This window comes from Trichosurus vulpecula, chromosome 8 (assembly GCF_011100635.1).
Source record: "Trichosurus vulpecula isolate mTriVul1 chromosome 8, mTriVul1.pri, whole genome shotgun sequence".
NCBI classification, from domain to species: domain Eukaryota; kingdom Metazoa; phylum Chordata; class Mammalia; order Diprotodontia; family Phalangeridae; genus Trichosurus; species Trichosurus vulpecula.
This window is the reverse complement of record NC_050580.1, coordinates 199,001,550-199,026,629: the sequence shown is the minus strand read 5'-3', so window position 1 is coordinate 199,026,629 and position 25,080 is coordinate 199,001,550. Positions and strand designations below refer to the sequence as shown.

The window sequence follows — 25,080 nt, the reverse complement described above, 5'->3', positions numbered from 1 at the left end:
TATGCGAGATAATCCACCCCATTCTATCTCTCCCTATCTCCCTCTCTCAGTATGTTGCTCTCTCATCCCTTAATTTCATTTTATTTCTTTTAGATATCTTCCCCTCATCTTCAACTCACCCTGTGTCTGCTCTCTCTCTTTTACATATATATATATACACACATATAAACACATATATATACATACATACACATACATACATATACACATAGATATATACATACATACACATTCACTTATATATATAAACATATATATATATATGTATATATATGTGCATATTCCCTTCAACTACCCTAATACTGAGGTCTCATGAATCATACACATCATCTTTCCATGTAGGAATGTACACAAAACAGTTCAACTTTAGTAAGTCCCTTGCAATTTCCGTTTCTTGATTACCTTTTCATGCTTCTCTTGATTCTTGTGTTTGAAAGTCAAATTTTCTATTCAGTTCTGGTCTTTTCACTGAGAAAGCTTGAAAGTCCTCTATTTTATTGAAAGTCCATATTTTGCCTTGGAACATGATACTCAGTTTTGCTGGGTAGGTGATTCTAGGTTTTAATCCTAGCTCCATTGACCTCCGGAATATTGCATTCCAAGCCCTTCGATCTCTTAATGTAGAAGCTGCCAGATCTTGGGTTATTCTGATTGGGTTTCCACAATACTCAGATTGTTTCTTTCTGGCTGCTTGCAGTATTTTCTCCTTGATCTGGGAGCTCTGGAATTTGGCGACAATATTCCTAGGAGATTTCTTTTTGGGATCTATTTGAGGAGGCGATCGATGGATTCTTTCAATTTCTATTTTGCCCTGTGGCTCTAGAATATCAGGGCAGTTCTCCTTGATAATTTCTTGAAAGATGATATCTAGGCTCTTTTTTTGATCATGGCTTTCAGGTAGTCCAATAATTTTTAAATTCTCTTTCCTGGATCTATTTTCCAGGTCAGCAGTTTTTCCAAGGAGATATTTCACATTGTCTTCCATTTTTTCATTCCTTTGGTTCTGTTTTATAATATCCTGATTTCTCATAAAGTCACTAGCTTCCACTTGCTCCAATCTAATTTTTAAAGTAGTATTTTCTCCAGTGGTCTTTTGGACCTCCTTTTCCATTTGGCTAATTCTGCCTTTCAAGGCATTCTTCTCCTCATTGGCTTTTTGGAGCTCTTTTGCCATTTGAGTTAGTCTGTTTTTTAAGGTGCTGTTTTCTTCAGTGTATTTTTCAGTATTTTTTTGGGTCTCCTTTAGCAAGTCATTGACTTGTTTTTCATGGTTTTCTCGCATCCTTCTCATTTCTCTTCCCAATTTTTCCTCTACTTCTCTAACTTGCTTTTCCAAATCCTTTTTGAGTTCTTCTATGGCCTGGGGCCAGTTCATGTTTTTCTTGGAGGCTTTTGTTGTAGGCTCTTTGACTTTGTTGTCTTCTTTAGGCTGTATGTTTTGGTCTTCTTTGTCACCAAAGAAAGAATCCAAAGTCTGAGACTGAATCTGGGTGTGCTTTCGCTGCCTGGCCATATTCCCAACCAACTAACTTGACCCTTGAGTTTTTCAGTGGGGTATGACTGCTTGTAGACTAACGAGTTCTATGTTCCACGTTTGGGGGGGAGGTGCCAGCTCTGTCAGACCCGCACTACTCCTTCCCCAAGAACCCCCAGCCCGGGCTGGGCTTAGATCTTCAGCAGGCTGTTGCACTCCTGCTCTGATCCGCCACTTAATTCCTCCCACCAGGTGGGCCTGGGGCCAGAAGCAGCAGCAACTGTAGCTGCCCCACCTCCGCTGCCCCCGGGGCTGGAAGCCGAACCACGAACTCCTTCCACTCCCGCAGCTTTTCCCACTAACCTTCTCTGCAGTCTTTGGTGTTTGTGGGTCGAGGGTTCTGGTAATTGCCGCAGTTCACATATTCAGGGCGCTAGGGGCCCCATCCGCCGGACTCCAAGTTTGGTTGTTCCACGCCGCTCAGGCTGGGCTCTGCTCCACTCCGTTCCCAGCTCCCAGCTCCCAGCTCCGTGTGGAATAGACCTCACCCAGAGACCATCCAGGCTGTCCTGGGCTGGAGCCCTGCTTCTCTCTGCTGTTCTGTGGGTTCTGCCGTTCTAGAATTGGTTCAGAGCCATTTTTTATAGGTTTTTGGAGGGACTCAGTACGGAGCTCACTCTAGTCCCTGCTTACCAGCCGCCATCTTGGCTCCGCCCCCCTTCCCTCATATTTTATAGAACAAATTGGGGCCATTTGCCAGTACTTCCCTCTTCCTCATCATCTCTTATCAATGCCTTCTGCCACTACTCCTTCCTTCACCCCTGTCTCACATGCTGGAGTAGCACTATTCCTTACCAAGGCTAAATAATCCCATTCCGTCCTCTCTCCTACAACAGATTTCCTGATCTGTCATCCCTATTCTTTCACTTATTTTCTTTTTGTTTTTTTTTAATATTTTATTTTTCCCAATTACTTATAAAAATAATTTTAACATTCTTTTTTTTAAAATTTTAAATTCCAAATTCTCTCCCTTCCTCCCCCCGCCCCACATTGAGAAGGCAAACAATTTGACATAGGTTATACATGGTGTAGTCATGCAAAACACATTTCCATGTAAGTCATTCTTTCATTTATTTCTAATCCTTCCCTGTCTACTGGTTCATTCTCTTCTGCTTATAAACATGTCCATGTTTCCCCTATCCTGAAAAAACCCTCACTTGAGCCTTCCATCCCTGCTAACTATCATCCTATATTTCTTCTGCCTTTTGTAGTTAAACTTCTCAAAAAGGCTATCAACAATAGGTGCCTCCACTTTCCCTCCTCCCACTCTCTTCTTTACCCCTTACACTCTAGCTTTCAACCGTGTCATTCCACCAGAACTGTACTATCCAAAGTTACTAATGATTTCTTGGTTGAGAAATCCAATGGCCTTTTTCAATCCTCATTCTCCTTGGCCTCTCTGCAGCCTTTGGCACTACTGATCACTCTCTCCTCAATACTCTCTTCTCTCTAGATTTTCTAGGATACTCTCTCTTGGTCATCTTTCTACCTATATGACCACTCCTTCTCAGTCTCCTTTGCTAGATTCTCAACTAGATCATGCCCTTTAACCAAAGGTGTCCCACAGGACTCTGTCTTGGTCCCTCTTTTCTTTTCCCTCTTGGGCATCTCATCAGCTCCCACAGATTAATTACCACCTCTATGCCAACAATTCTCAAATTTACCCAACTTGCCCTTGCTGACTCCCAATCTGACATCACAAACTGCCTTTCTAACATCTCGAACTGGATGTCCAGTAGACATCTTAAATTCAATTGATCTCATCTTTCTCTCTAAATCTTCCCCCTTCCCCCTTCCCCCTTCCCCCTTCCCTATTGCTATAGAGAACAACATCATCCACACCTCCCTGTCCCTCAGGCTTGCAACCTAGGGGTCATTCTGGATTCCTCACTATTTCTCACTCACCCCCACCTCTAAATCCAATCTGTTGCCAATTCCTATTCATTTCACTTTTGCAACATTTCTCAAATATGCTCTCTTCCCTCCTCTAATATACCCTCCAGTGGTAGCCCTCATCACCTCACACCTGGACTATTGCAGTTGCTTGGTGGGTCTCTCTGCCTCAAATCTCTCCCCATTCCAATCCATCTTCCACTCAGTTGCTAAAGCGATTTTCCTAAAGCACAGATCCAATCATGCCACCCGACCCTTCACCCCTTCCACTCAATAAATTCCAGTGGCTTCCTATTTCCTCCAGGATTTCTTCACTGGCTGGTGATAATTGTAAATGCCAATCTTACTGGTACCAAATCTGAGTAGCATAGCATTAGGGGGAATAAAAAGGATGAATAAAAAAAAGAATTAAAGGGAAAGAAGCAGGGAGAACACAGAAGAAAACAGTGAACATCCAAAGTGGCAGTAGAGATTAGAGGCAGAAATAAGTTTGTCAAAAAGCATACCCACAATGACTGGAATTAAGGAAGAATGGAAAACTTCAAAAGTCATAGAAGAAGAGAAGAAAATACCTTTAACAAACCACTGAGGGAAAAGAAGGTTTTACATCAGTTATCACTGAAAAACGTCTTGTAACCAAGACATCAAGGAAATTTACACAAAGATCCAAGACTAAGAGCTGTTTCCCAATTGGGAAGTTGCAAAGGGATTTGAAGAGACAGTATTAAAAAGGAGAATTATAAATCATCAATGACCACATTAAAACGTGCTATAAATCAAAGTAAGAAAAATGAAAATTAAAACAACTCTGAGATTTTACCTTAAATCCAGCAAATGGACAAAGATGACAAAAAGCAGAAACAGTCAATACTGGAAGGGCTGTGGGAAGAAGGAGTTGTGAAGTGACCCGACAATTTTGGAAAGCAATTTGGAAATATGCAAGAAAAGTGACTAAATTTTTGATTGAGTGATTATACTCATAAGCACATGCCCTAGAGAGGATAAAGGCCTCAAAAGAGTTCTATTATATACCAAAATATTCCTGGTAGCAAAGAACTGGAAACAAAGTGAAAGGCCATTGACTAGAGAATGGCTGAGCAAACTGTGGTATATGAATATAATGAAATACTATGCAGTAAGAAATGCTAAATATGAGGGATTTGGATAAACATGAGAAGATGTATGTATAATCTAGTACAAAGTGAAACCAGTAAAACAATATACCCAATGATTACAATAGAGTAAATGAAAAGAAGACCAAAAGGAAGACAAATTCCACTTAACTATAAAAACTAGATTCAGTTGTGAAGAAGAGATAACAAAATACATCCATTTCTCCTGGCAGAGAGTCAGGCAATTATGGGAGCAGAGTGCTACCTACATTGTCAGATATCTACATTATTTTTGCTTAACTATTTTAAATTGTTACAAAAGAGAATTCAGTTCTGATATGAGTGCATATTTCCATGTATGTTGATAGAAATAACTGTGATATAAAAAAAGGCATCAATAAAAATTTATTTTAAAATAAATATCACTACATGGTGGTTAGGTTCTAATGTTAATTCATGTGATGTAAATAGTGAGTAATTGAAATTACCTTTGAAAATCCCTTAAATTACAAATACAGTATAATATCTTTAAACAGTTCTAGCTAGGAAGGGATTAGTGTTTCTTTAAAAAAAAGAGGCAATCTATATCAGAGTACATGGGAAGCTCAAATGGTTGCCATAGTAAAAACTAAATGTAAATTACAGTTTTCAAACACTGGCTGGCTGAAGTCATCAAACATGAGATGCAGAAACTAAGACTTCTACTCAAATAGCATAAAATAAAAACCAATAAAGACTTAGTTGGCTGGAAAACTGATGATGAAGGAAAACAAGACAATTAAAAGGGACTTACACATAAGTGTGATTACATTAAAGCAGGGGTTCTTATCTTTTTTGTGTGTCGTGGACCCTTTTGGAAGTCTGGTAAAGGTGATGTACCACTTCTCAGAATAATGTTTTTAAGTGCACAAAATAAAATACATAAGATTACGAGAGGCACTAATTATATTGAAATAAACATGTAAGTCTTTTTCCATCTAAATTCATAGACTCCCTGAAATCTATCCATGAAGAGGTTTATAGATCCTAGGTCAAGAATCTTTGCATTAGAAATATGATCATATCACTATATAATTGTTCCTTCCTCTTGCTTCACCGTGAAGCAATAGAGGACACAAGGAAACCAAAGGGATTATAGCAAAGCTTCCTAGCTAACCAGGAATGCTAGGAAATCAAATTAACTCTCATTAAACTCTCATCAAATTAAATCTCATTAACTCTACTTTCCTAATCGGAGATTCTAGAATCATACTTGGGCTAAACACTTGCAGGCAGGAGAGTGAAAGAGATCAAGGAAAGTTTCAGGGAGGAGGTAGCATTTGCACTGAGCCTACAAGGGTATTATGTAAAGAAGGGAAATCATATGTAGTGGCACAGATGTGGGAAAGTACTAGAATTATTCAGGCAACAGTGTCTAGTTCATTTCATCTGCAACAAAGATTATATGAAAGGAGGAAAGGTTGTAACCAGATATTTGGGAGCTTTAAATACCAGGCTAATAACTTTGGATTTCAGGTTGGTGAAGCAACAGATATCTACTCAAAGTTTTTTAAGGTAATGTGATCAAACCTTAAGAAAGTAAATCTGGCAACTAAGTATTGGATATGATTGCAGAACAGAAAGACTGTAGACAAGGAAATTAGTTAGGCTAAAACAAACAGTAATAAGGGTTTGAACTGGATTAGTGACAAAAGGAATGGATATGAGAATCCTGACTTTATCACTGTATTATAGCACAATACAGTAATTGTTCACAAATTATATCCCTGAAGCATCAAGAAAAAGTTAAATTAAGTTCTGTATATTCTTTTTACTAAGGCAGAAAAGTTTGCATTAGATTTTTAAAAATATTAAATAACGGTGTAAGTTCAGGAATTTAAAGAAATAACACTCAGTTGTCAAACCACATTTTCAGACTACACTGGATAATTATTGTTACTATATTATTACCATCAATAAAGTATTTTCATATTATCACAGAAGCATACTATCTTCCAGCCAAACTAGATTACATATCCTTGTTCTTATCCTACCCCTTCCCTATTACCAAATCTGTATCTTTTTAAATATACACCACATCAATCAATCAAGCATTTATTAAACACCTACTATATGATATTATATATGTGTCTTTGATCATGCTGTCCCTCATATTAAAACATACTCCTTGGTCAATTTCTCCCCATCTTCCCTCCAGATGCATTTGCCATATTCTTCATGAAGCCTTCCTTCAAACTCGCCGCTGAAAGTGAATTCAATTTTTCACAGTACTGTGACCAGACCTTTACCTTATACTTAATCATATTTTACCTTACATTAGTCATTTGTGCATATGTCTTATCCCCTCTACTACACCATATACATCTTATTCTATCTTTATATCCTTGACATAAGCACAGTATCTTTTACATAGAAGGTACTTCATATTTGATGGATAGTATTTTTGCTGTCTGTCTCAAATTTGTGACTCTACAAGTTCTACCACCAAATAAAAAAGCAGAATCACCAAGAAAAGTTCATCTGTTAAGAGCATGTCTGGTTATCCTTACTTACAGGTGGGAAGATCATCAGCTTTTGCAAGGTCATTCTCTTCTATTCCCGGCATGCCTGCATCACCAGCTCCTTTAATTTGTTCTGCCCAAGAAATGACAAAAATATATTTCTGTATTTTTCCAAAATAAATTGAAAATATGTGAGGGGAAAGCAACATTCTCCATCTAATGAACAATTTTTATCTATTTTCTTATATGCTTTGGCAATGACTTGGTATTCTGCATCATCACTCCCTGAAACAAGAAAAGTTCTAAATCATAAATACATTTACTTTTCCCCATCTATTTATCAAAGGAATATTTCATTATTTACAACTTGGGGGGAGGAGAAGGACACGATTTTGACACAATACTGAAAACTTTACAGAGTGGCATAATGGACAGAATACAGCCATAAAGTCAGAACCATCTGGGTCCAAGTTCTATCCCTGACATAAACTAGCTGTATCACCACTGGTAACACATGTGTGTGTATGTGTGCAATACATATGCATATCCACACACACACCTATATATCTACATATCTACATACAAACATATACACACACATATGAAACTGATCTGAGTTAATTAAACTGACTTCATAAATTTGAAAGGAAGATTTACTAACAGGAAGGAAAAAAACCACACCATTGATATATTCTTAAAATACCTTTCCCATGCAGAACATGATTGCTTGAGGGTTTCTCATTCTTATCTGCACCATTCTCAACTTCACCTGGAATATTTTTGGGTACTTCCTGATCTTTTGTATCCAATTCAATTACATTATTCTGCTGAGTCTTTAGGGCCTCTTGCTGTTGAAAAATATAGATTTGGCAAAACGAAATCTTTTTCAATCCAAAATATTACATACTTGTTTACTTCTTATATGTCCAGAAATAATTAACCTTCCATATATATATATATATATATATATATATATATATATATATATATATATATATATATATATATACACACACACGCATACATACACTAACTTTTTAACCTTATATATAAGAAAGTATTCCGTGGGATATACTGTTTTATATTGGATGGGATAGGGAATCAGAAAAGTTGTGTTCAAATCCTGGCTTTGACACCTGTATGACCACAGACAAATCACAGAATTACTAGCCTGTTTCCTCATCCGTAAAATGTGTACATGTTGGGCATTTAGGGGAGGGGTGAGGAGAGGAATAACACTTAAACTATCTTCTGCTCAGGATTGTGAGGAAAATGTTCTGTAAACTTTAAAGGACTATATAAAGGTGAATTATTGTTATTGTTTAGTAATAGGAAGTCACAAAAGAATAACAAAGTTACATTTTAAAGCTTCCAACGATGATAAATGGCCTAAAATGTTAGGCTTACCTAATTTTACAATTAAATATGCCACGGCTGTCCAACCTTAGGTTTTTATTGAAACAATAGACAACATATTTTGATTTGCCATTTTAGCAAGAGCTCTGTGGTAGTTCGGTTTTGTTTACTAAAGAATTTATGTAATTTCTATGCTTGTAGGTGGGCCATATAAATCTCATTGCCGGCCACATTTTGGACAGCACTAAAATATGCTATTGAGAAAAATATATTTACTTGCATAGCTATTTTTGTAAGAAAAATTTTTTTTAATGTATGTCCCATTACTGGAATCAAAAAATAATGAGAGGGGCAGCTAGGTGGTGCAGTGAGCCCTGGAGTCTGGAGGACCTGAGTTCAAATGCTGCCTAAGTGTCTAACTTGACACACTTACTAGCTGTGTGACCTTGGACAAGTCACTTAACCCCAACTGCCCTGCCTTCCCCCCTCCAAAAAAAAAGTGATGAGAAAAGAAACATTCTCTGCAACTATAAATAGAAACTAGAACAATGGGCACAGCTGTTCACCTCCCATTTCTATCTATATTACCACCTCATGTTTTTGACAATAGCATCTATCATTTCTCAACTAATTCTAACCTTGCATATATGTATATTTAGAGAAAGATGTATATGCACACACAGACACATATATACACTTTGTTACTTTGTGATTTCCTATTACAATACAACTTAAAATTGCACTAAGACTTTTGGGATATGCTATGTACATGTATCTCCTTTCCCTATCTAAATCTATAGATATCAATATCTGGAGATAGCTTACATTAAGGTACAGAACATTTTCAGACAGAATACTTCACCTGGATTATAACCTGTTATACTTCTCATAATGGAATTACAAATTTTTTGAATAACTTTCTTTTTCTTTCATCATCTACTCAAATAGGTTTAAACATACAGAGCAATCAGAATTTATTAATAATTTTCCTTAAAGGAGGCAAATTTATTTTTAATAAAAGGATACCGCCTTCTATGCTGAATCCTTTTGCCAGACAGAGGATGATTTTTATGGCAGCAGAAATTTCAGATAAGGTTGACATTGTGTCACCCTAAAGAGCAGTTTGACAAGTTTTGTAGTTTGTTTCCACAAGGTAAATTTACTACAGGTAGGAACCTATTTTAATTTATATATATTATCATAAAGTCTAATTCTATATAATGAGACCATTTCTAGGTTCTAGTTTCCTACTCCTAACAACCTATTCGTTGCTTTCCTAATGAAGAAATATAATAAATTCCATTCAATTTTTTTCTACTCAAAAAATCAAAAGCAAATAGATATAGTACGCCTGTCTACTAACAATCAGTATATTAACAAAGATCTTCCCTAAATACATGAACAATTCTGATTCCTCACTGTGGCAGAGTCAGGACCTGGGCTATGCTAACAGAGCACAATCTCTGGCAGATTACATCAAGCTGGAAGGGCTTTGGAGGTTTATCAACAGGCTGACTACAGGAAGATGGAAGTTTTTGGTCTTAGTAACTCTTAAAACTTGTCAACCAGGCCACAGAAGAAGAATTGGGATCTGCACAGGTAAAAGGAATACTCATCCTGATAAAATCACAGATTAGTTATTAATAAAAAGTCTCATTACCATAGCATTGGTGCTGAATTTTTTTGGCTACAGAAACTCATGAAATTGTCTACCAAGACATAGGAGGTATTGGGTCTACACTGATGGAGTAAGATCATACACAGATGGAAATCAAAGGACCCTGGAGTATTGAAAAATATCAACTATCAAAGTATATACTGGTCTTCAGGTAAAGTATTTATGTATGATACTGGTGTCATAATATAAAATATTAAATACTCTGAATAAAATTTAACATTCCATGGTCCCTCCTACTCCTGCCCCCAATGTTGCACTGATAACTATGAAGGGGATGGAGAGGAAAGAGAGTTTATTTATTTCTAAGCATCTTTTCCTGGGGAATCAGGAATTGCTGGTAAGAAGATTGGTAGCTATAATGAATCTTTAAAATGAAAAGGATGGACTAGATGACCTCTAAGATCGCTTTCATATTTAAAATTCTATGATTCTAATTTCCTATCTTGTGATTGGATTATTATCTTGACAAAGATTCAATGTCAAGGTAGGATATTTTTGCACTAGGTAGAAAGAAAGGGTTTTAATATGATAAACTGTCCATTCCCTGCAAAAGCCTCCAAAAAATGCTCATGAGGTATTGGAGGTCAACCTCTAAGGTGAACAACTGTGCAACAAAATATCCTGGTACCCATGATTTTGCTGTATTCAGCTAATGTTAAGCCAATCTATCATTCAAACAACATGTAACTCAACAAACATTTATTAAGCATTTTACTATGTGTAAGACACTGATTTAAGGCATTGAGACACCTCAATGAACAAGTAAGGAATGGAAGAGAGGAGGGGAAGCTTTTCAAATGCCTGATCCCTAACCCTAACCTTACCAAACTGCTTCTAGTAGTTTTTGCTTAATTCTAAAATAATATAAATCTGATGATTATTAAATACTGGACCATTCCTCAAAATTTTTAAAAAGTTTGCCCGTATTCAGTAGAACATTATTCAACATAAAATCTGGCAAATATATCAAAGAAAAATATTTTTAAAAAACTTATAGGGAAATTTAAGCTAACAATGAATTTTAAATCCTTTAGACAACTGTAGCCATGTAAACATTCAATGTACCTGGCAATTTAAGGTCTCACTATAACACTGATGTCTGAATTTCCCAAATTTTAAACAAAATAACAGATTTCAATAAGAGAAAATACTTAGAAATGATTTACCTTTTGTTCTTGCAAAAACTGATCTGCTAACTTTTTTATATTTTCTTCATGCTGTGCTCTTAGTTCCTTGATCTGTTGCCCACACTGAAAACTAAAATGGAAACAATCATTCTTTCTTGTTACACTGACTTCCTCTCCAAGTTGCCTAGAAGTGGGCACACATTTGAAAAGGTGTGGTTCAGTATGGCAACAGAAATGCAGAAAGCTGGTAGTCAGTAAGAAGAGTATCAGTTAACAAGTGATCAAAAAAGCAAACTTTAGAAAGAGTGAAGTGTTCAGTACTATTAATTTTGTACTGCACACAATTTCCACAGCTAGCCTCATTAGCAAGAGAGAAAAAGATGGCAGCAAAAGAGACAAAAGTACTACCACCATGAACCAGGAAAGGATGGGAACCACTAGCAAGAGATTTAATAAGGATTTTCAGGAGGTATTTTTCTAACAGTTAGTACATGCTTTCATTTTTAGCAAGTCTGGTAATCTGGAAAGGAAAATAAAAAAAGTTCAAATTTAAACAGAAGAATGGGGAGAGGATGAAGGATGAGGAAGGAGAATGACCATCGGATAATATAAAGAGAAAATAAAATTGTTTTTACAATTGCCCATCATCTAATGAGAAAATTCTTGCTTTTGTGGGTGTATATGTAGGTATATGTAGGGGCAAGAAGTCACAAGGCAGGAGTATAACAAGATGGTTTTATTCTACTTTGCCCTCAACCACTGCTTTCCCCTTCTCTTATTACCCAACATGTTAATTTTATGTACTAGCTTCTCTTTCAAAAACGCATTTTTCCTTTTTTGTCTTTGCTTTTGGTCCTCCACGAAGTTCTACTCCAATGCCTCATCTTGGCACAGGGATGACCCTGGGCTCTCCAAGGTTTTGCCAGTGGAATGAAAGCACCAGTAGGTTCCACAACACTGTAAAAGCTATTAGTAAGGTAGTGGCAGCTAACCATTTGTTTTCGGAGGACCAATCTAAATCCACATCCCTATTACCCGAGGGCTGGTCACTTAGTGATGAATTCTTAGGATGTGACAACCCACAAAATAAAGAAAAACACAAAATGGCCTGCATGGCACTCTTCTATTTCTGAAATGATAGTGACAAAGTAGCAAAAAGGGGGACAGAGGATTCAACTGTCCAAAAACATTAATTTAACTCTTGTTGTTATAAAATGTGAGATCCTTGTCTAGTGACTAACATGTGAATATGTTACCGGAGGAAAGGAAACATACCAATCTTGATATTCTCAACAGAAGTAAAACTAATACTAATCAATCAAATCAATTTGGTAAGTATAATTGTTAAACACCTACTATATGCAAAGGATTGTGCTAGTTGCAAAGGTGAAAACGAAGTAGTTCCTGACCTCAAGAAACTTAAAATGAGGAGATAAAAGAAACTACTACTAAATGGGAAAAAATGACTCGCCTTGGAAAGATGAGTCAGTAAAATGGGTTTTATCTTATGTTCAAGGGCAATAAGAACCGTCATTTCATGGGACATTTGATCGCCTTGTATTACAATGTTCACAATGAGCATTTGCAAAAAGATTATAAAGATAATTGCAACTTATGCTCCAACATCTGCTTCTGAGGATGAAGAAGTAGAGATATTCTCTAAGAATTAGATAAAAACTTCCAAATTTAATCAACATATATTTTAATACAAAAGTGTGTACTGAGGAGGACAGTGAAAAATTTGTTGAAAAGATGGTTCATGAGTAAATAAGGCTCATAGAATATACAGATGTTCCACGCCTTTATGTCATGAAAATATTTTTCAAAGTCAGGAGTCACTGAACAAGGGAAATGACAAATAACACCATAAAAATAGAAGTTGATTATATTCTGATAGACAGACTATGACTGGTTACTGGTGTGGGAGGCACTTCTTAATGAGCTATAAAGACAAAAAAAAATCAATACTTAATTAGAAGAACAAAAATAAGAAGACATAGTATATAAGTGAAGCAACTCCGATCTGGTCTATTTAAGCAAATTATGAGCACTAGAAAATAGGAAATGAATTTTAAAAACCAAATAGGCATCAATACAGACTATCATTACATTCTAAAGAAGTTTAGCTGTTACAAATCAACTCTCCCAAAAGGAGATCAGAAGAGCCTAAAACTACCCCAGCCAGCACAAAATCCCTCTCCTTGCAACTCAGAGTAATATGGCAGCCAAGGGCAACCTGGCTCATTTGTAACATCTAATGGAAGAAAGTAGAAGATTATGAACAGTATCACCCCATAAAACTGCAAGGAGCAGTGGAAGAAACAAAAGTTTGCAGAAAGTTTGGCAAGAAACCCAAGTATGCCAGATCATCTCTGGAGCATCTATGAATGAAACTTCAAAGAAGACAACAAATAGACAAAAATTGGAAAAAAATCATTAAAAAAAATTCTAAAATAGGGGCAGCTAGATGGTGCAGTGAGTAGAGCACCAGCCTTGGAGTCATGAGTACCTGAGTTCAAATCCGGCCTCAGACACTTGATACATTTACTAGCTGTGTGACCTTGGGCAAGTCACTTAACCCCAATTGCCTTGCCTTCCCTCCTCCAAAAAGAAAGTTATATTTGTACACTAACATTGCATTCCTGGTGTACTAAATTAAGAAAACAATTAAATGACCCTAGCCTTTTCTGACCTCCCTAAATGCTAGAACCTTTCCTCTATTGGTTATCTCCAATTCCTATCTTGTTTATATTAGTTGTTTCCATGTTGTCTCCTCTGTAGACGGTAAGCTCCTTGAAAGTAGTAACTGTCTATTGCCTTTCTTTGTATCTCCAGGACTTAGATTATTGTCTGGCACGCAGAAAGTACTTTAAAAATGCTTAGTGACTAAAGAAAAAAAGATGGAAAGAATAGCTATATTAGATCAAGTATATACAAAGGATATCTATGCCAGAGGCAATATAAATTTTAAGCTGTAGAAGCACTTCTCAAGCTATCTGAAAGAGGGAAGGATGCTAAACACTTGGGAAAAAAAATCACAGAATTTATTATCTTTACAGAGAGGTGAATGATAAAATATCAATAATTGCTCTCCATATATGCCTACATTCTCTTTTCTACAAAGTTATTATGCAATTAATTTATATATACACATAAGGCATCGTCAGACAAACATATGAAAAGGGACTAGACAGTTCTCTGTAAATGACATTATATAGCAAGCCACATCTTTACAGTCACACAAATGACTGAAAGGCATAAAAAACACACAAGATCCCACTATAAATGCTCGCTTCCAAAAAGGTGTCTCTCATCCATATATCAAAATCATACAACACTCCTTGGAAGTTGTAACAGCAAAAATATCTTTGTCCAATAACACTACTGTTATTAATATCAAGAAAGATATAAAATAAGACAAATATGTTTTCCTCGAAAGTATATATCACTGTCATGGAAGATGTCCAATGCATAGTACAAGTGGAACTTTTATTTGCAGATGGCATTGTACTAATTGCATCAAGCCCTGGAATGTAAACAGCTTTTAAAAGGGATTTATAACCATTAAAAAGAATTTAATCTAACTATCCACAGAGGAAAAATTAAGTGAATAAAAGATTTCTGTTGTCCATACTATAATATGTAGCTGGAGAGATAGCCTATAGAACTACAAAATCTGTGTGTATGAATATGGGTATAAGCATACACATATACATATATACATAATATGAATAGATATGGGAAACTCTGCAGTGCTTTATGGCTTTGGCTTATGAAATAATATTGTGTCTGATGAATTAAAGTTGCAAGTCACTCAAAGGTCAATGGAAAAGTGCACAGTGGATATGAGTAGTCTGGAGCTCAAAATCAATGAAGATCTGTGTAGGAGAAGTGGTACAAAGGACATTATCAGAGAGATAAATGGATGAAAAAGAAGTGGGCTGGTCAGGTAATGAGAGTGAGGGATAGCTAACTGACAGCCTGCAGGCTCCAATGGTAGCCATGTGACATCACAAATTCTACAAGAGGACTACTAACACTTGGGGTAAATACCCTGTAGGAGATTTAAAGGAAGATATGAGTGAGTCACACTGGAGACTCTTGTGGATGGATTGAGATCTGCACCACTGAAAGAAATACTCACATTTAGGAGATCACTGATCCAAAAGTAAATTTTTACCAACTCCTTTTTGTTAGGCTTGCTAAAGGGTTTTTCTGACACATAAAGATATACATGCTGTCTTTTCTGAAGGATTTAGCATCTAAAAGAGTCTGTTAAAATTCCTGGGTTTGTGTAACACAAGTTATTAAGACAGACAGATAGAACATAGATCCTCTGTGCCCAGTAAGAGGAACTACTCTGATTTCCAATGTGCTAAAATGAAAATGTGTCAAATATGAATTCCCAAGAGACAAACAAAGCCAATGAAAGGAGAGATCTGAAGGCAGTAATAGGTAGAGAAGTAGGAGAAAGAGGAGAATAGAAACTAAAAAGAGGAGTGTATTTAGGTTTCTAAATTAAGAAATGTGGATAAATACTTTTGACCTTCTTACCTTTCATACTCTAACCTCTTCCCAAAGTAAGTGTTGTTCTTCTTATAATCATGAAGTTGATCCTCTTGTCGAAGGAATTCTTGACGAAGCTCAGCAAGTTGTTCTAACCCAAAAATAAATAAATAATAAAAAGGAAAGTTCATTTCTCTGATCCTTCCTACTGAAAAATTCAACTAAGTTGTAAGCAGGTTTTCAAAATAAAATTACTGCATACTTCCCAATTAATTTATCCATAATCTTAAGGGTGGTAAATAATATCATTAGCATAGTATTCCAATTCTTATATATAAACAGATAATGAAATTTATTTTAAATTTGTGTAGTTTAGCACTGTTTACTCATACCAAAAGTGATGAAGTCACATCTTCTCATACTATGTAGACCAAAGATGCAAGTGAAAGTATAGTGCAAATAGTTCTACCTTCTTCACAAATTCAATAATCTGTGATTTCACCAGCAGCTAGGTGGAATAGTAGAGATTACAAGACCAGGTGTCTGAAAGACCTGAGTTTAAATCCTATCACATACATTATTAGTTGTATAATCCTGGCTATGTTATTTACCTTCTTTCAGAATAATTCTCCTCTTTTGTACAATCAGGGCAACAACCTCATGGGGTTCTTGTGATAATCTAGTGAGGTAACATATATAGAATGCTACATAAACGTCAGCTATTGTTTTCAATATTATTATTATCATGGATACCCCCCCTCCATTCATCAGCAATACCTCTACACCTCTGTTGATTGCCTTTGAGAGCTCCAAAACCTCATTATATGCAGCCAACCTACTTCTTCTACCGGAGCCTTATCCATCCTTTAAATCTCAACTCAAATGCCACCTCTTCTAAAAAGACTTCCATCATCTTACCAGTTAATAATGGCCTTGTCCTTTAGACTTCACAAAGCACTTTGTTTTGCACGTCTCTAATTCGCCTATCACATATGGATCATGGTTATTTTTGTTTGTGTCTTTACCACCATCACACTATAAACTCCAGTAGGGCAGTACATATTTTATCAAAACTCTTCAATTTCCACTAGTGCCTAGGTACAGTGAGCTCTACATGGAGGAGGCAATTAAATGTTTATGATTTAATTTATTCATTGAAACAGTATGATCTAACAGTATAAACCATCTTAAACACCCTACTTTGGTGACTACTGTTATGGACATTGTTCCCCTGGTCTCCCGATGAAGGAATTTAAGTATAGTGTGGGAAAAGAGTAATTATCTCTATTATTTTATCAGATGATATATGATAGCAGCAGTGAAACAAGAGAAAAATCCTTTATATTTTTTCTCAGGTTGTAAAAAGACAACCATGCTCCATGAATAAACTATGAACAGTGAGCATATATGCCTATTTGTGAATTAGAGAAGTTACTTTACTTGAAAGTTGCATCTTACGCAGGTATAAAGCTAACAACAAACTCAAAATTAAACAACAAATTTAATCAGGCATATTTAACAAAATGCATAACTGTCATGGTGCTATCTGCTAACAAAATATAAATGAGAATGTGATAGTTCACACAGAATAACTAATTAGGATAAGGATAATTTTTACACAGCAATAACTAAGCTTAAGCTTTTTCTCTTCCAGTTTTATTTTCAGGTATATCTAGTTAGATCATTTTTGTGATTGTTTGCTTTTAAAATTATATTTAATTTTTTCAATCAGCAAAAACCACCTTTTTCTCTCACATTACAACCCTACCTTCCCTGTTGAGAACAAAAGAAAAACAAAACCCTTTTTGCAAACATATACGGTCAAGCAAAACAAATTTATGCATTTGGCCACGTCCAAAAAAATACACGTCCAGTTCTGGATTTGAAGTCTTTCACTTCTCTATCACGAGAAAGGTAGCATGGAATTGTGGTTGATCGTTGCATTCATCAGAATTCCTAATTCTTATAAAGTTGTTTGTCTTTACCATATTGTTGTCATTGTATAAACTGTTCTGGTTCTGTTCACTCTGCCTCAGTTCATACAAGTCTTTCCAGGTTTCCCTAAATCTGTGCCCTTTATCATTTCTTAGAGCACAATTAGTATTCCACCGCATTTATACACCTTAACTTGTTCAGTCATTCCCCAAATTAAAGCACACTCTCTAATTCCAATTCTTTACGACCACACAAAAAAAGCTGCCATAAATATTTTTGGATATCCTTATTTAGAGTTTGTTTTGCTTAGAATTAATCTCTTCTTTAATCTACTCTCCCCTTCCTTCTCTCTTTCCCTATTGAATGAAATGTATTTATGTACCCAACTCTGTGTTTATATGTATATTCTTTCCTCCTCTGACCAGCTGAGATGAATGTCAACTACACTTCTCTCCCCTATCTCTTCTTCTTCATTGAACGAGTTTGTATACCCTGATTATGTGAAATAAACCTTCCTTTTCCCCTCCCCCAGGGTATTCTCTTTTCCCTCTATTTCTATCCCTTTCTTAAGATAATCAAGATATAACAACCACTTCCAGGGCTTCTGTCTAATTAGCCTCTTTCTCTGACTCTGGATGATGAGAAGGGTCAGAGAAGGCACATTATCACCTCCCCATATTTGAATGCATGCAGTTGATACTTGTTTGGTCCTTTATTGTTGTTCACTTGTGACTATCTTTTTATGGTTATCTTGACTCATGTGTTTGAACTTCAAAGTTTCTCTGTAGCTCTGGTCTTTTCATGAGGAATGGTTGGAAGTCTTCTATTTTGTTAAAGATCTATTTTTTCCCCTTGTAGCATTATACTCAGTTTTGCTGGGTAAGCTACTCATGGATGTAAGTCTATATCCTTTGCCTTCTGGAATATAATATTCCAAGCTCTCCACTCCTTTATGCTGGTGGCTGCTAAATCATATATGATCCTGACTGTGGCTTATTAGTACTTGAATTCTTTCTTTCTCACTGGTTATAGTTTTTTCTTTGGCCTGGAAGCTCTGGACTTTGCTATAATGTTCCTGGGAGTTTTCATTTGGGATTTCTATCAAGAGATGTTCAGTGGATTCTTTCTATTTCCACTTTGCTTTCTCATTCTAACAGAGTCAGGCAGCATTCTATTAAGATTTCTTGAAACAGAATGTCTAGGGTCTTTTTTTAATGGTCATGCCTTTCAGATAGTCCAGTAATTCTCAATTTTTTTTTTCTCCTTGATCATTTTTTCCAGGTCAGTTTTGGTTTTTTTTTTGCTATAAGATACCTTACATTTTCATCTATTTTCTTCAATCTTTTGACTTTGTTTTAATATTTCTTCTTGTCTCGTGGAGTCATTGGCTTCTATTTGGTCCGTTCCAATTTTCTTTTCTTTTTAAAATAAATTTTATTGTTTCCTTATTTCTAACATTCAGTTTAAAAAAACTTTTGAGTTCCAAATTTTTACCTCCCTCATGTCGCTCCCTATTGATATTGAAAGATATTTGGTAGAAAGTAGATTTAGGCCAACATTTTATACTGGATGCTACAATTAATTCCAAATTGAGATGGAATTTAAATATGAAATCACATTAAAAATTGAAAGACAATAGTTCACTGGAATCATGACTAGATTTCAAGTCAGAGAACCATTGAGAAGTCAAGAAATGTGATATCAATATGTACATGAAATCATGTAAAACAGATTTCTATATTAGTCATGTTGCAAAAAAGCAAGAAAAATAAAGAAAATGAAAAAATTGTGCTTCAATCTGTACTCACACTTCATCAGTTTTCTCTCTGGAGGTGGATAGCATTTTTCATCATAAGTGCTTCAGAATTGTCTTCAATCACTGTATTATTCAGAATAGCTAAGTCATCCACGGTTGATCATTGTATAATATTGCTGCTACTATGTACAATATTCTCCTAGTTCTGCTCACTTCACTTTGCATCAGTTCACATATGTCTTCCCCAAGTTTTTCTGAAACTATCCTGCTTGTTGTTTCTTATAGCAAAATAGTATTTCATCACAATTGTATACCACAACTTGTTCAGCCATTTCCCAAATGATGGGTATCCCCTGAATTTCCAATTCTTTGCCACTACAAAAAGCAGCTATAAATATTTTTGTATAATTAGGTCCTTTTCCTTTTTTTAAAAAAAATCTCTTTGGGATATAGACCTAGCAGTAGTATTGCTGAGTCAAAGAGTATACACAGTTTCATAGCTCTTTTGGTATAGTTCCAAATTGTTCTCCAGAATGGTTGGACAACTCCACAGACATAGCATTAGTGTCTCAATTTTTCCATATCACCTCTAACATTTGTCATTTTCTTCTTCTCTCATGTCAGCCAATTGATAAGTGTGACGTGGTACCTCAGAATTGTTTTACTTTACAATTCTCTAATCCAAAGGGAATTAAAGCATTTCATTCCAATTTTCAAGGAACTTGTTACTTAAGTAAGGTTTTGTACCTCTTGTGCCAGGCTATTACTTCCCTTCCAATTCTTTCTTCCATATCTCTTTTTTTTTCCTCTAGTGCTCTCATTTCATTGACAAAAAAATTTTTTTAAATTCTTTCTTCATTTTTTCTAGGAATTCTAGTTGAATTTATACACAAGCTTTGTTTTTGGCCCATAGATGTTTTGGAGTTATTCTCTTCTTCTGAATTTGTGTCTTGAGTGCCTTGTCACCATAATAGCTTTTTGTAGTGGTATCTTTTTATTTGCTCATTCTTCCAACCTACATCTTTACTTTGGACTCAATGTTAGAGCTGGGATCTGTGCGCTTCTGGAAGGAAGGTCTGGGCTAGTCTTGTTGCTATTTTCTTAAGGCACTGAATATAGTGTTATTCAACTGAGGGACAACCCAGGCTGGGGACTTGCAAGCTTTCAGTACTCCCAAAGTGGTCTGATACAGGGCAAAATTTGACTGCTGTCTTCCTGGTCTCAGCTTTGCAAGTTCCTGATCTGGGTTTGAGTCTGAGCAACAAGAGACTGCTTCTGGACTCAGTCCGCTATTGGCCAGCTGGGAAGTCCTGCTGGTTCTAAGAAACACTCCCCTTTGGTCTAGATTCCTGACCTGATTATTGTTCTGCTGGTGTCACAGTGGGATAGAAGCTAGAACTGAGATACAACTTTCCACCACTGGGGTTTGAGCCACTCTGCTGCAGCTTACTCCTGAATCTGGTCTTCTCTTGGTACACTGCCAGGGCCTATGAACTGTTACTATTCTGGAATATTACCTCTACATATGCAGGTCCCTTTCTAAGTGTACCTGGGTAGTGACTGACAAAGCTGAGAGTTGGCACTTGTTCCCATACCCTTAAAAGGGTTGTTGTGAACCAGTATAGGTCTGGGACCTTATCTTGTCCTCGTACACAGACTCTCCTTTCCACTGAAGTGCTGTGTACAGTGTGTTCCCAGCTAAAACCCTTCCCAAGTTCTACAGACTTCTTTCCCTGTTTTCCTATGGTGACTTGGACTGGAAAAATAACTCACTATAATTTTTTTTAAATTTCCCCATCAGGATTAAGTTTGGACCATTTGGGGGGCCTGTTTGGAGGAGTTTTGGGGTGGAGGCAGAGATGATTATTACTTCCTGCTACTTCACCACGTTGGCTCCTATGTAACAGTTGGTCTTATTATATCAATAGTGTCTCATCACACAGATACTTAAAAATTGATAATCCCATATTTTAAATTCCAAATTCTTCCCCCCCCCCCACCTTCCCCACCTATTGAGAAGGCAAGAAAAAAAAATTTATGGAGAAAGATACACACTTCAAAAGCTCCTTAGGAACTAAGCCAAAGAGGTTCACTTCCAGTGAATTAAATGCCCAGGCTAATCACCACCTTTTCAAATGTCATTTACTAGTTGTTTTATTAGGAGAGGCAACAAGTTTAGTGAAAAAAAAAAACAAATCTTGGAAATAGAATGAAGTTGCACAGAGAATCATATTTGGATAGAGCAAACTGAACCGAGGTGGGAGAATTGTAAACATGTGGCTTTCCAACACACCCCCGAGAAGGAACTGCCTGAGAAGGAAAGAGAGGCCTCAGCTTTGGCTTTGGCCAGTTCTTTGTCCCCTCTCTATTCCCCAACTTTGATCCGAGAAAGACTTTGCCAGCTTTAAAGGGTCTGAAGGATATTGGACCTCATCATCTTCCAATTGCCACACTTCTGGAGGGAAGGTTTGGGGTGGTCCTGTTGCTACCTTTTGGAGCACTGGCTGTTCTATTATTCTAAGATCTCATAGACAGGCTGGGAACCTACAAGCTTTCAGTATTCCCAAAGTGGTCTGATTCAGGGTAAAGTCTGATTGCTTCCCCTCTGGTCTTAGCTTTGCAATTTTGCAACTTGAGTTTGGGTCTGAGCAAAAGCAGACTGTTTCTGGACCTTCAGCCCCAATCAGCTGGCTGAAAAGTTTTGTTAGCTCAGAGTCACAGAACTATAGCATCTACTTCAGTCTGAGATTCCTGCCCTGGTTATTCCTCTTCAGGCTGGGCTAGATGCTAGAAATGAGAACCTATTCTGCACCTGGACTCTGTGCTGCTGCTGCTAGCTTCTGAACTTCTTCCTTTTTTGGCACACTTCTCCAGTGTCTCCCCACTTAGGATACCAACTTTTGTATAGATCATCTTATCAGTCTGCCCTGGATCTGTGATGTGGTACTAGGCAGGGGCAACAAAGCTTACTTGTACCTGTCTCCATCAGTTTCCCAGTATAGATTTGGAACCTCCTTTTTTGCTAGTACTCAAGTTTCTCCCTTGGTGCTCGGGTACTCCACATGTGGTGTACTTTTGGCCCAATCCCAACCCCAGGGTCAGCAGACCTTATCTGTCTGTCTCCGTAGGCTGAGCTGGGCTAGACAAGTGACTCACTGTAATTTTTTCTAGATTTCTCCATTAAGATTTGGTCTGGTGCATTTCCTAGATCTGTCTGGAGGAATTTTGTGAAGGGGGATTGGGTTGTTGGAATTCCTACCACTCTGCAGTCTTGGCTACACCTCAATTGTAGTATTTTTTCCTTTGGTCTACAAGCTCTGGACTTTGACTATAATGTTCCTGGAAGTTTTCATTTTGGGGTTTCTCAGGACATGACCAATGGATTCTTTCTATTTCTATTTTGCCCTCTTGTTCTAAGAGACCTGGCCAGGAAGACAGCAGTAGTGTTTAGGCTCTTCTTCTGGTCATGGCTTTTAGATAGTCCAATGATTCTAAAGTTATCTCTCGGATTTCCAAGTCAGTTATTTTTGCTATGAGATACCTTCCAGATTCATCTATTTTTTCTTGTCTTTTGACTACATCTGTAGTTATCATGAATGAGTTTCCTTTTGTAATTTATTCCTGCTGGTTTTTATAAATATAAAGGCTAACAAACCTTGTGAACACTCCTGAGATTTGTGAAATGGTGAGGTATAATGGAAAGAGCACTGGTTTTAGAGTAGGACATCAGGGTTCAAATGCTCTACCTCTTACTGCTTATATGACTTAGGGATGAGTTATTTTACTTCCGCGGGACAGTTTTCTCATATTAAAATGAAAAAATTAGACCAGATGACTTTGGTACCTCTTCCAGTTCTAAACTCATGAACCCAAGATCCAATGCAGAAACAAATGGAGATAGGATTCATTTTCTAACTTCAAGGAGTGTACTTCTGGAGGGATAGATATGTACATAGCTAAGTAAAACAAAGACAAACTACATTTTTTAAGTAGAGGAAGGAGTGCTAACAACTAAAGGAATGAGGAAAGGCTTCAAGGCTCACATAGGAGGTGGCCCCCATCATAAACTACACAGAAGACAGAGAAGAGGGAGAGTATTCCAGACCTAGACCAAGCCTTGTACAAAGGCATGGAGGCAGGTGATGAATGTTGTAAAAGGAGAACAGTCAGTTTGACTGGGGATAATAACCCTTATCCAAATGGCTGGCAAGCTCTCTCTTCTTTTACTCCAAATCACTCTCTAGGTAATAGTTCCTTCCTCTCTGCTGATCAGGGAAAAAGAAAAAAATCTTAGCAACAAATATCTCTGATACGGGTTTTCATACAAGTTATGTAGAAAACTAACCAAGAGCCATTCCCTAATAGAAAAGTGGTCAAAGTATATGTAAAAACAGTTCTCAAGAGAATTGCAAACTATTAACAGGATGCTTCAAATCACTAATAATAAGAGAAATGCAAATTAAAACAACTCTGGTTTACCTAACACTCAGAAAATTGGCAAAAAATAATCATAAAGATGCAAAATATTACTGTGGGAGTGACTTTGGAAAGAAAAGCACAGTAACACATTGTGATAGACCTGTGAATTGGTCTAACAATTCTACAAAGCAATTTAGAATTATATTTTAAAAGTGCTCAAGATCTCCATTTCCTTTGATCCTAAATTAAGGCCACTCATATCAGAAATCTGAATGAAGGTTTCCTGAGCTTGAGGAACTTGAAAATGAAGAGACTTGATCAATCTCTCTTACCCATTTCAATTCTTTTATTTTGTGGCAAATGCCTCTCCAAATGAGTGATTGTATGGTATTTGAGAGTGGGAAAGGAAACTCACATTCAAGACTTATATATCCAGAGAAGGCTGTGTATTTTTTCCAGATATCAGGAAAAAGGATTGGGATACTGTAGGCCTCCAAATCTATATCCAGATTGGGGCAATGAGAAAGGTAGGATGAATTGTGGAGTACCTGAACTAGAAAAAATACCTACATTGATGAAAGCATTAACCATTAATATAATGATGTAATATTTGAATAAAATAACAGTTATACTTGGCTAAATCATAAAACTTAGCTCAAGCTGGCCTGGTTAATAAAGTCTATGAACAGGTCATGCAGCTCAGTATAAAAAGCCTCTGACATTTTCTAGTATAAAACAACATTTATGGAAACATTTTAGGATACTGTGAAGTATGTATGACTACAGATATATCTAGTTTTAAATTATATATAAAGTTTCTGCTATTTATGTTCACAGATGGAACCTGCCGCTTCTTGGGCCTTAGTTTCAGACATTTAGTACCTATTTATTTATATTTAATCTATAGTGAAATTTCTTACCCTTTAAACGATGTATGTCTGCCATCTGATATGATATGTTGTTCTGTAGTTTAACCTGAAAAGAAAAATTAAATTTTATTTTATTAAATAAAACATAGCTCTTCATATTTACTGTGGGCTTAATAATAAAAAGCTGAGCAGAAAATTTTGATTCTTTAATTACACAAATTTATTTATTTAATAATAAAAAGCTGAGCAGAAAATTCTGATTCTTTAATTACACAAATTTATTTTCTGTTTGCATATAAAAATCTTCCTTTCCATTTGGTGTATAGCATACAATACAGCACAGTCTTTTGAAAAAATACTAAGTTTGTGATGAGTGCTGCTCAATAATTTTTTA

General features: G+C 36.4%; 1 protein-coding gene across 2 annotated transcripts in view; it reads right to left on the bottom strand.

The window, feature by feature from the left end:
• Positions 1-25,080, bottom strand: part of GOLM2 (golgi membrane protein 2) — a 91,852-nt gene that overhangs the window by 41,751 nt on the left and 25,021 nt on the right. For both annotated transcript variants that reach the window (XM_036736406.1, XM_036736407.1), the window contains exons 2-6: positions 24,738-24,792; positions 15,756-15,858; positions 11,241-11,331; positions 7,744-7,888; positions 7,093-7,173 (exon numbers count right to left, since the gene is read on the bottom strand). In XM_036736406.1, the coding sequence (XP_036592301.1) occupies positions 7,093-7,173; positions 7,744-7,888; positions 11,241-11,331; positions 15,756-15,858; positions 24,738-24,792 (475 nt within the window). The remainder of the gene's footprint in view (positions 1-7,092; positions 7,174-7,743; positions 7,889-11,240; positions 11,332-15,755; positions 15,859-24,737; positions 24,793-25,080) is intronic.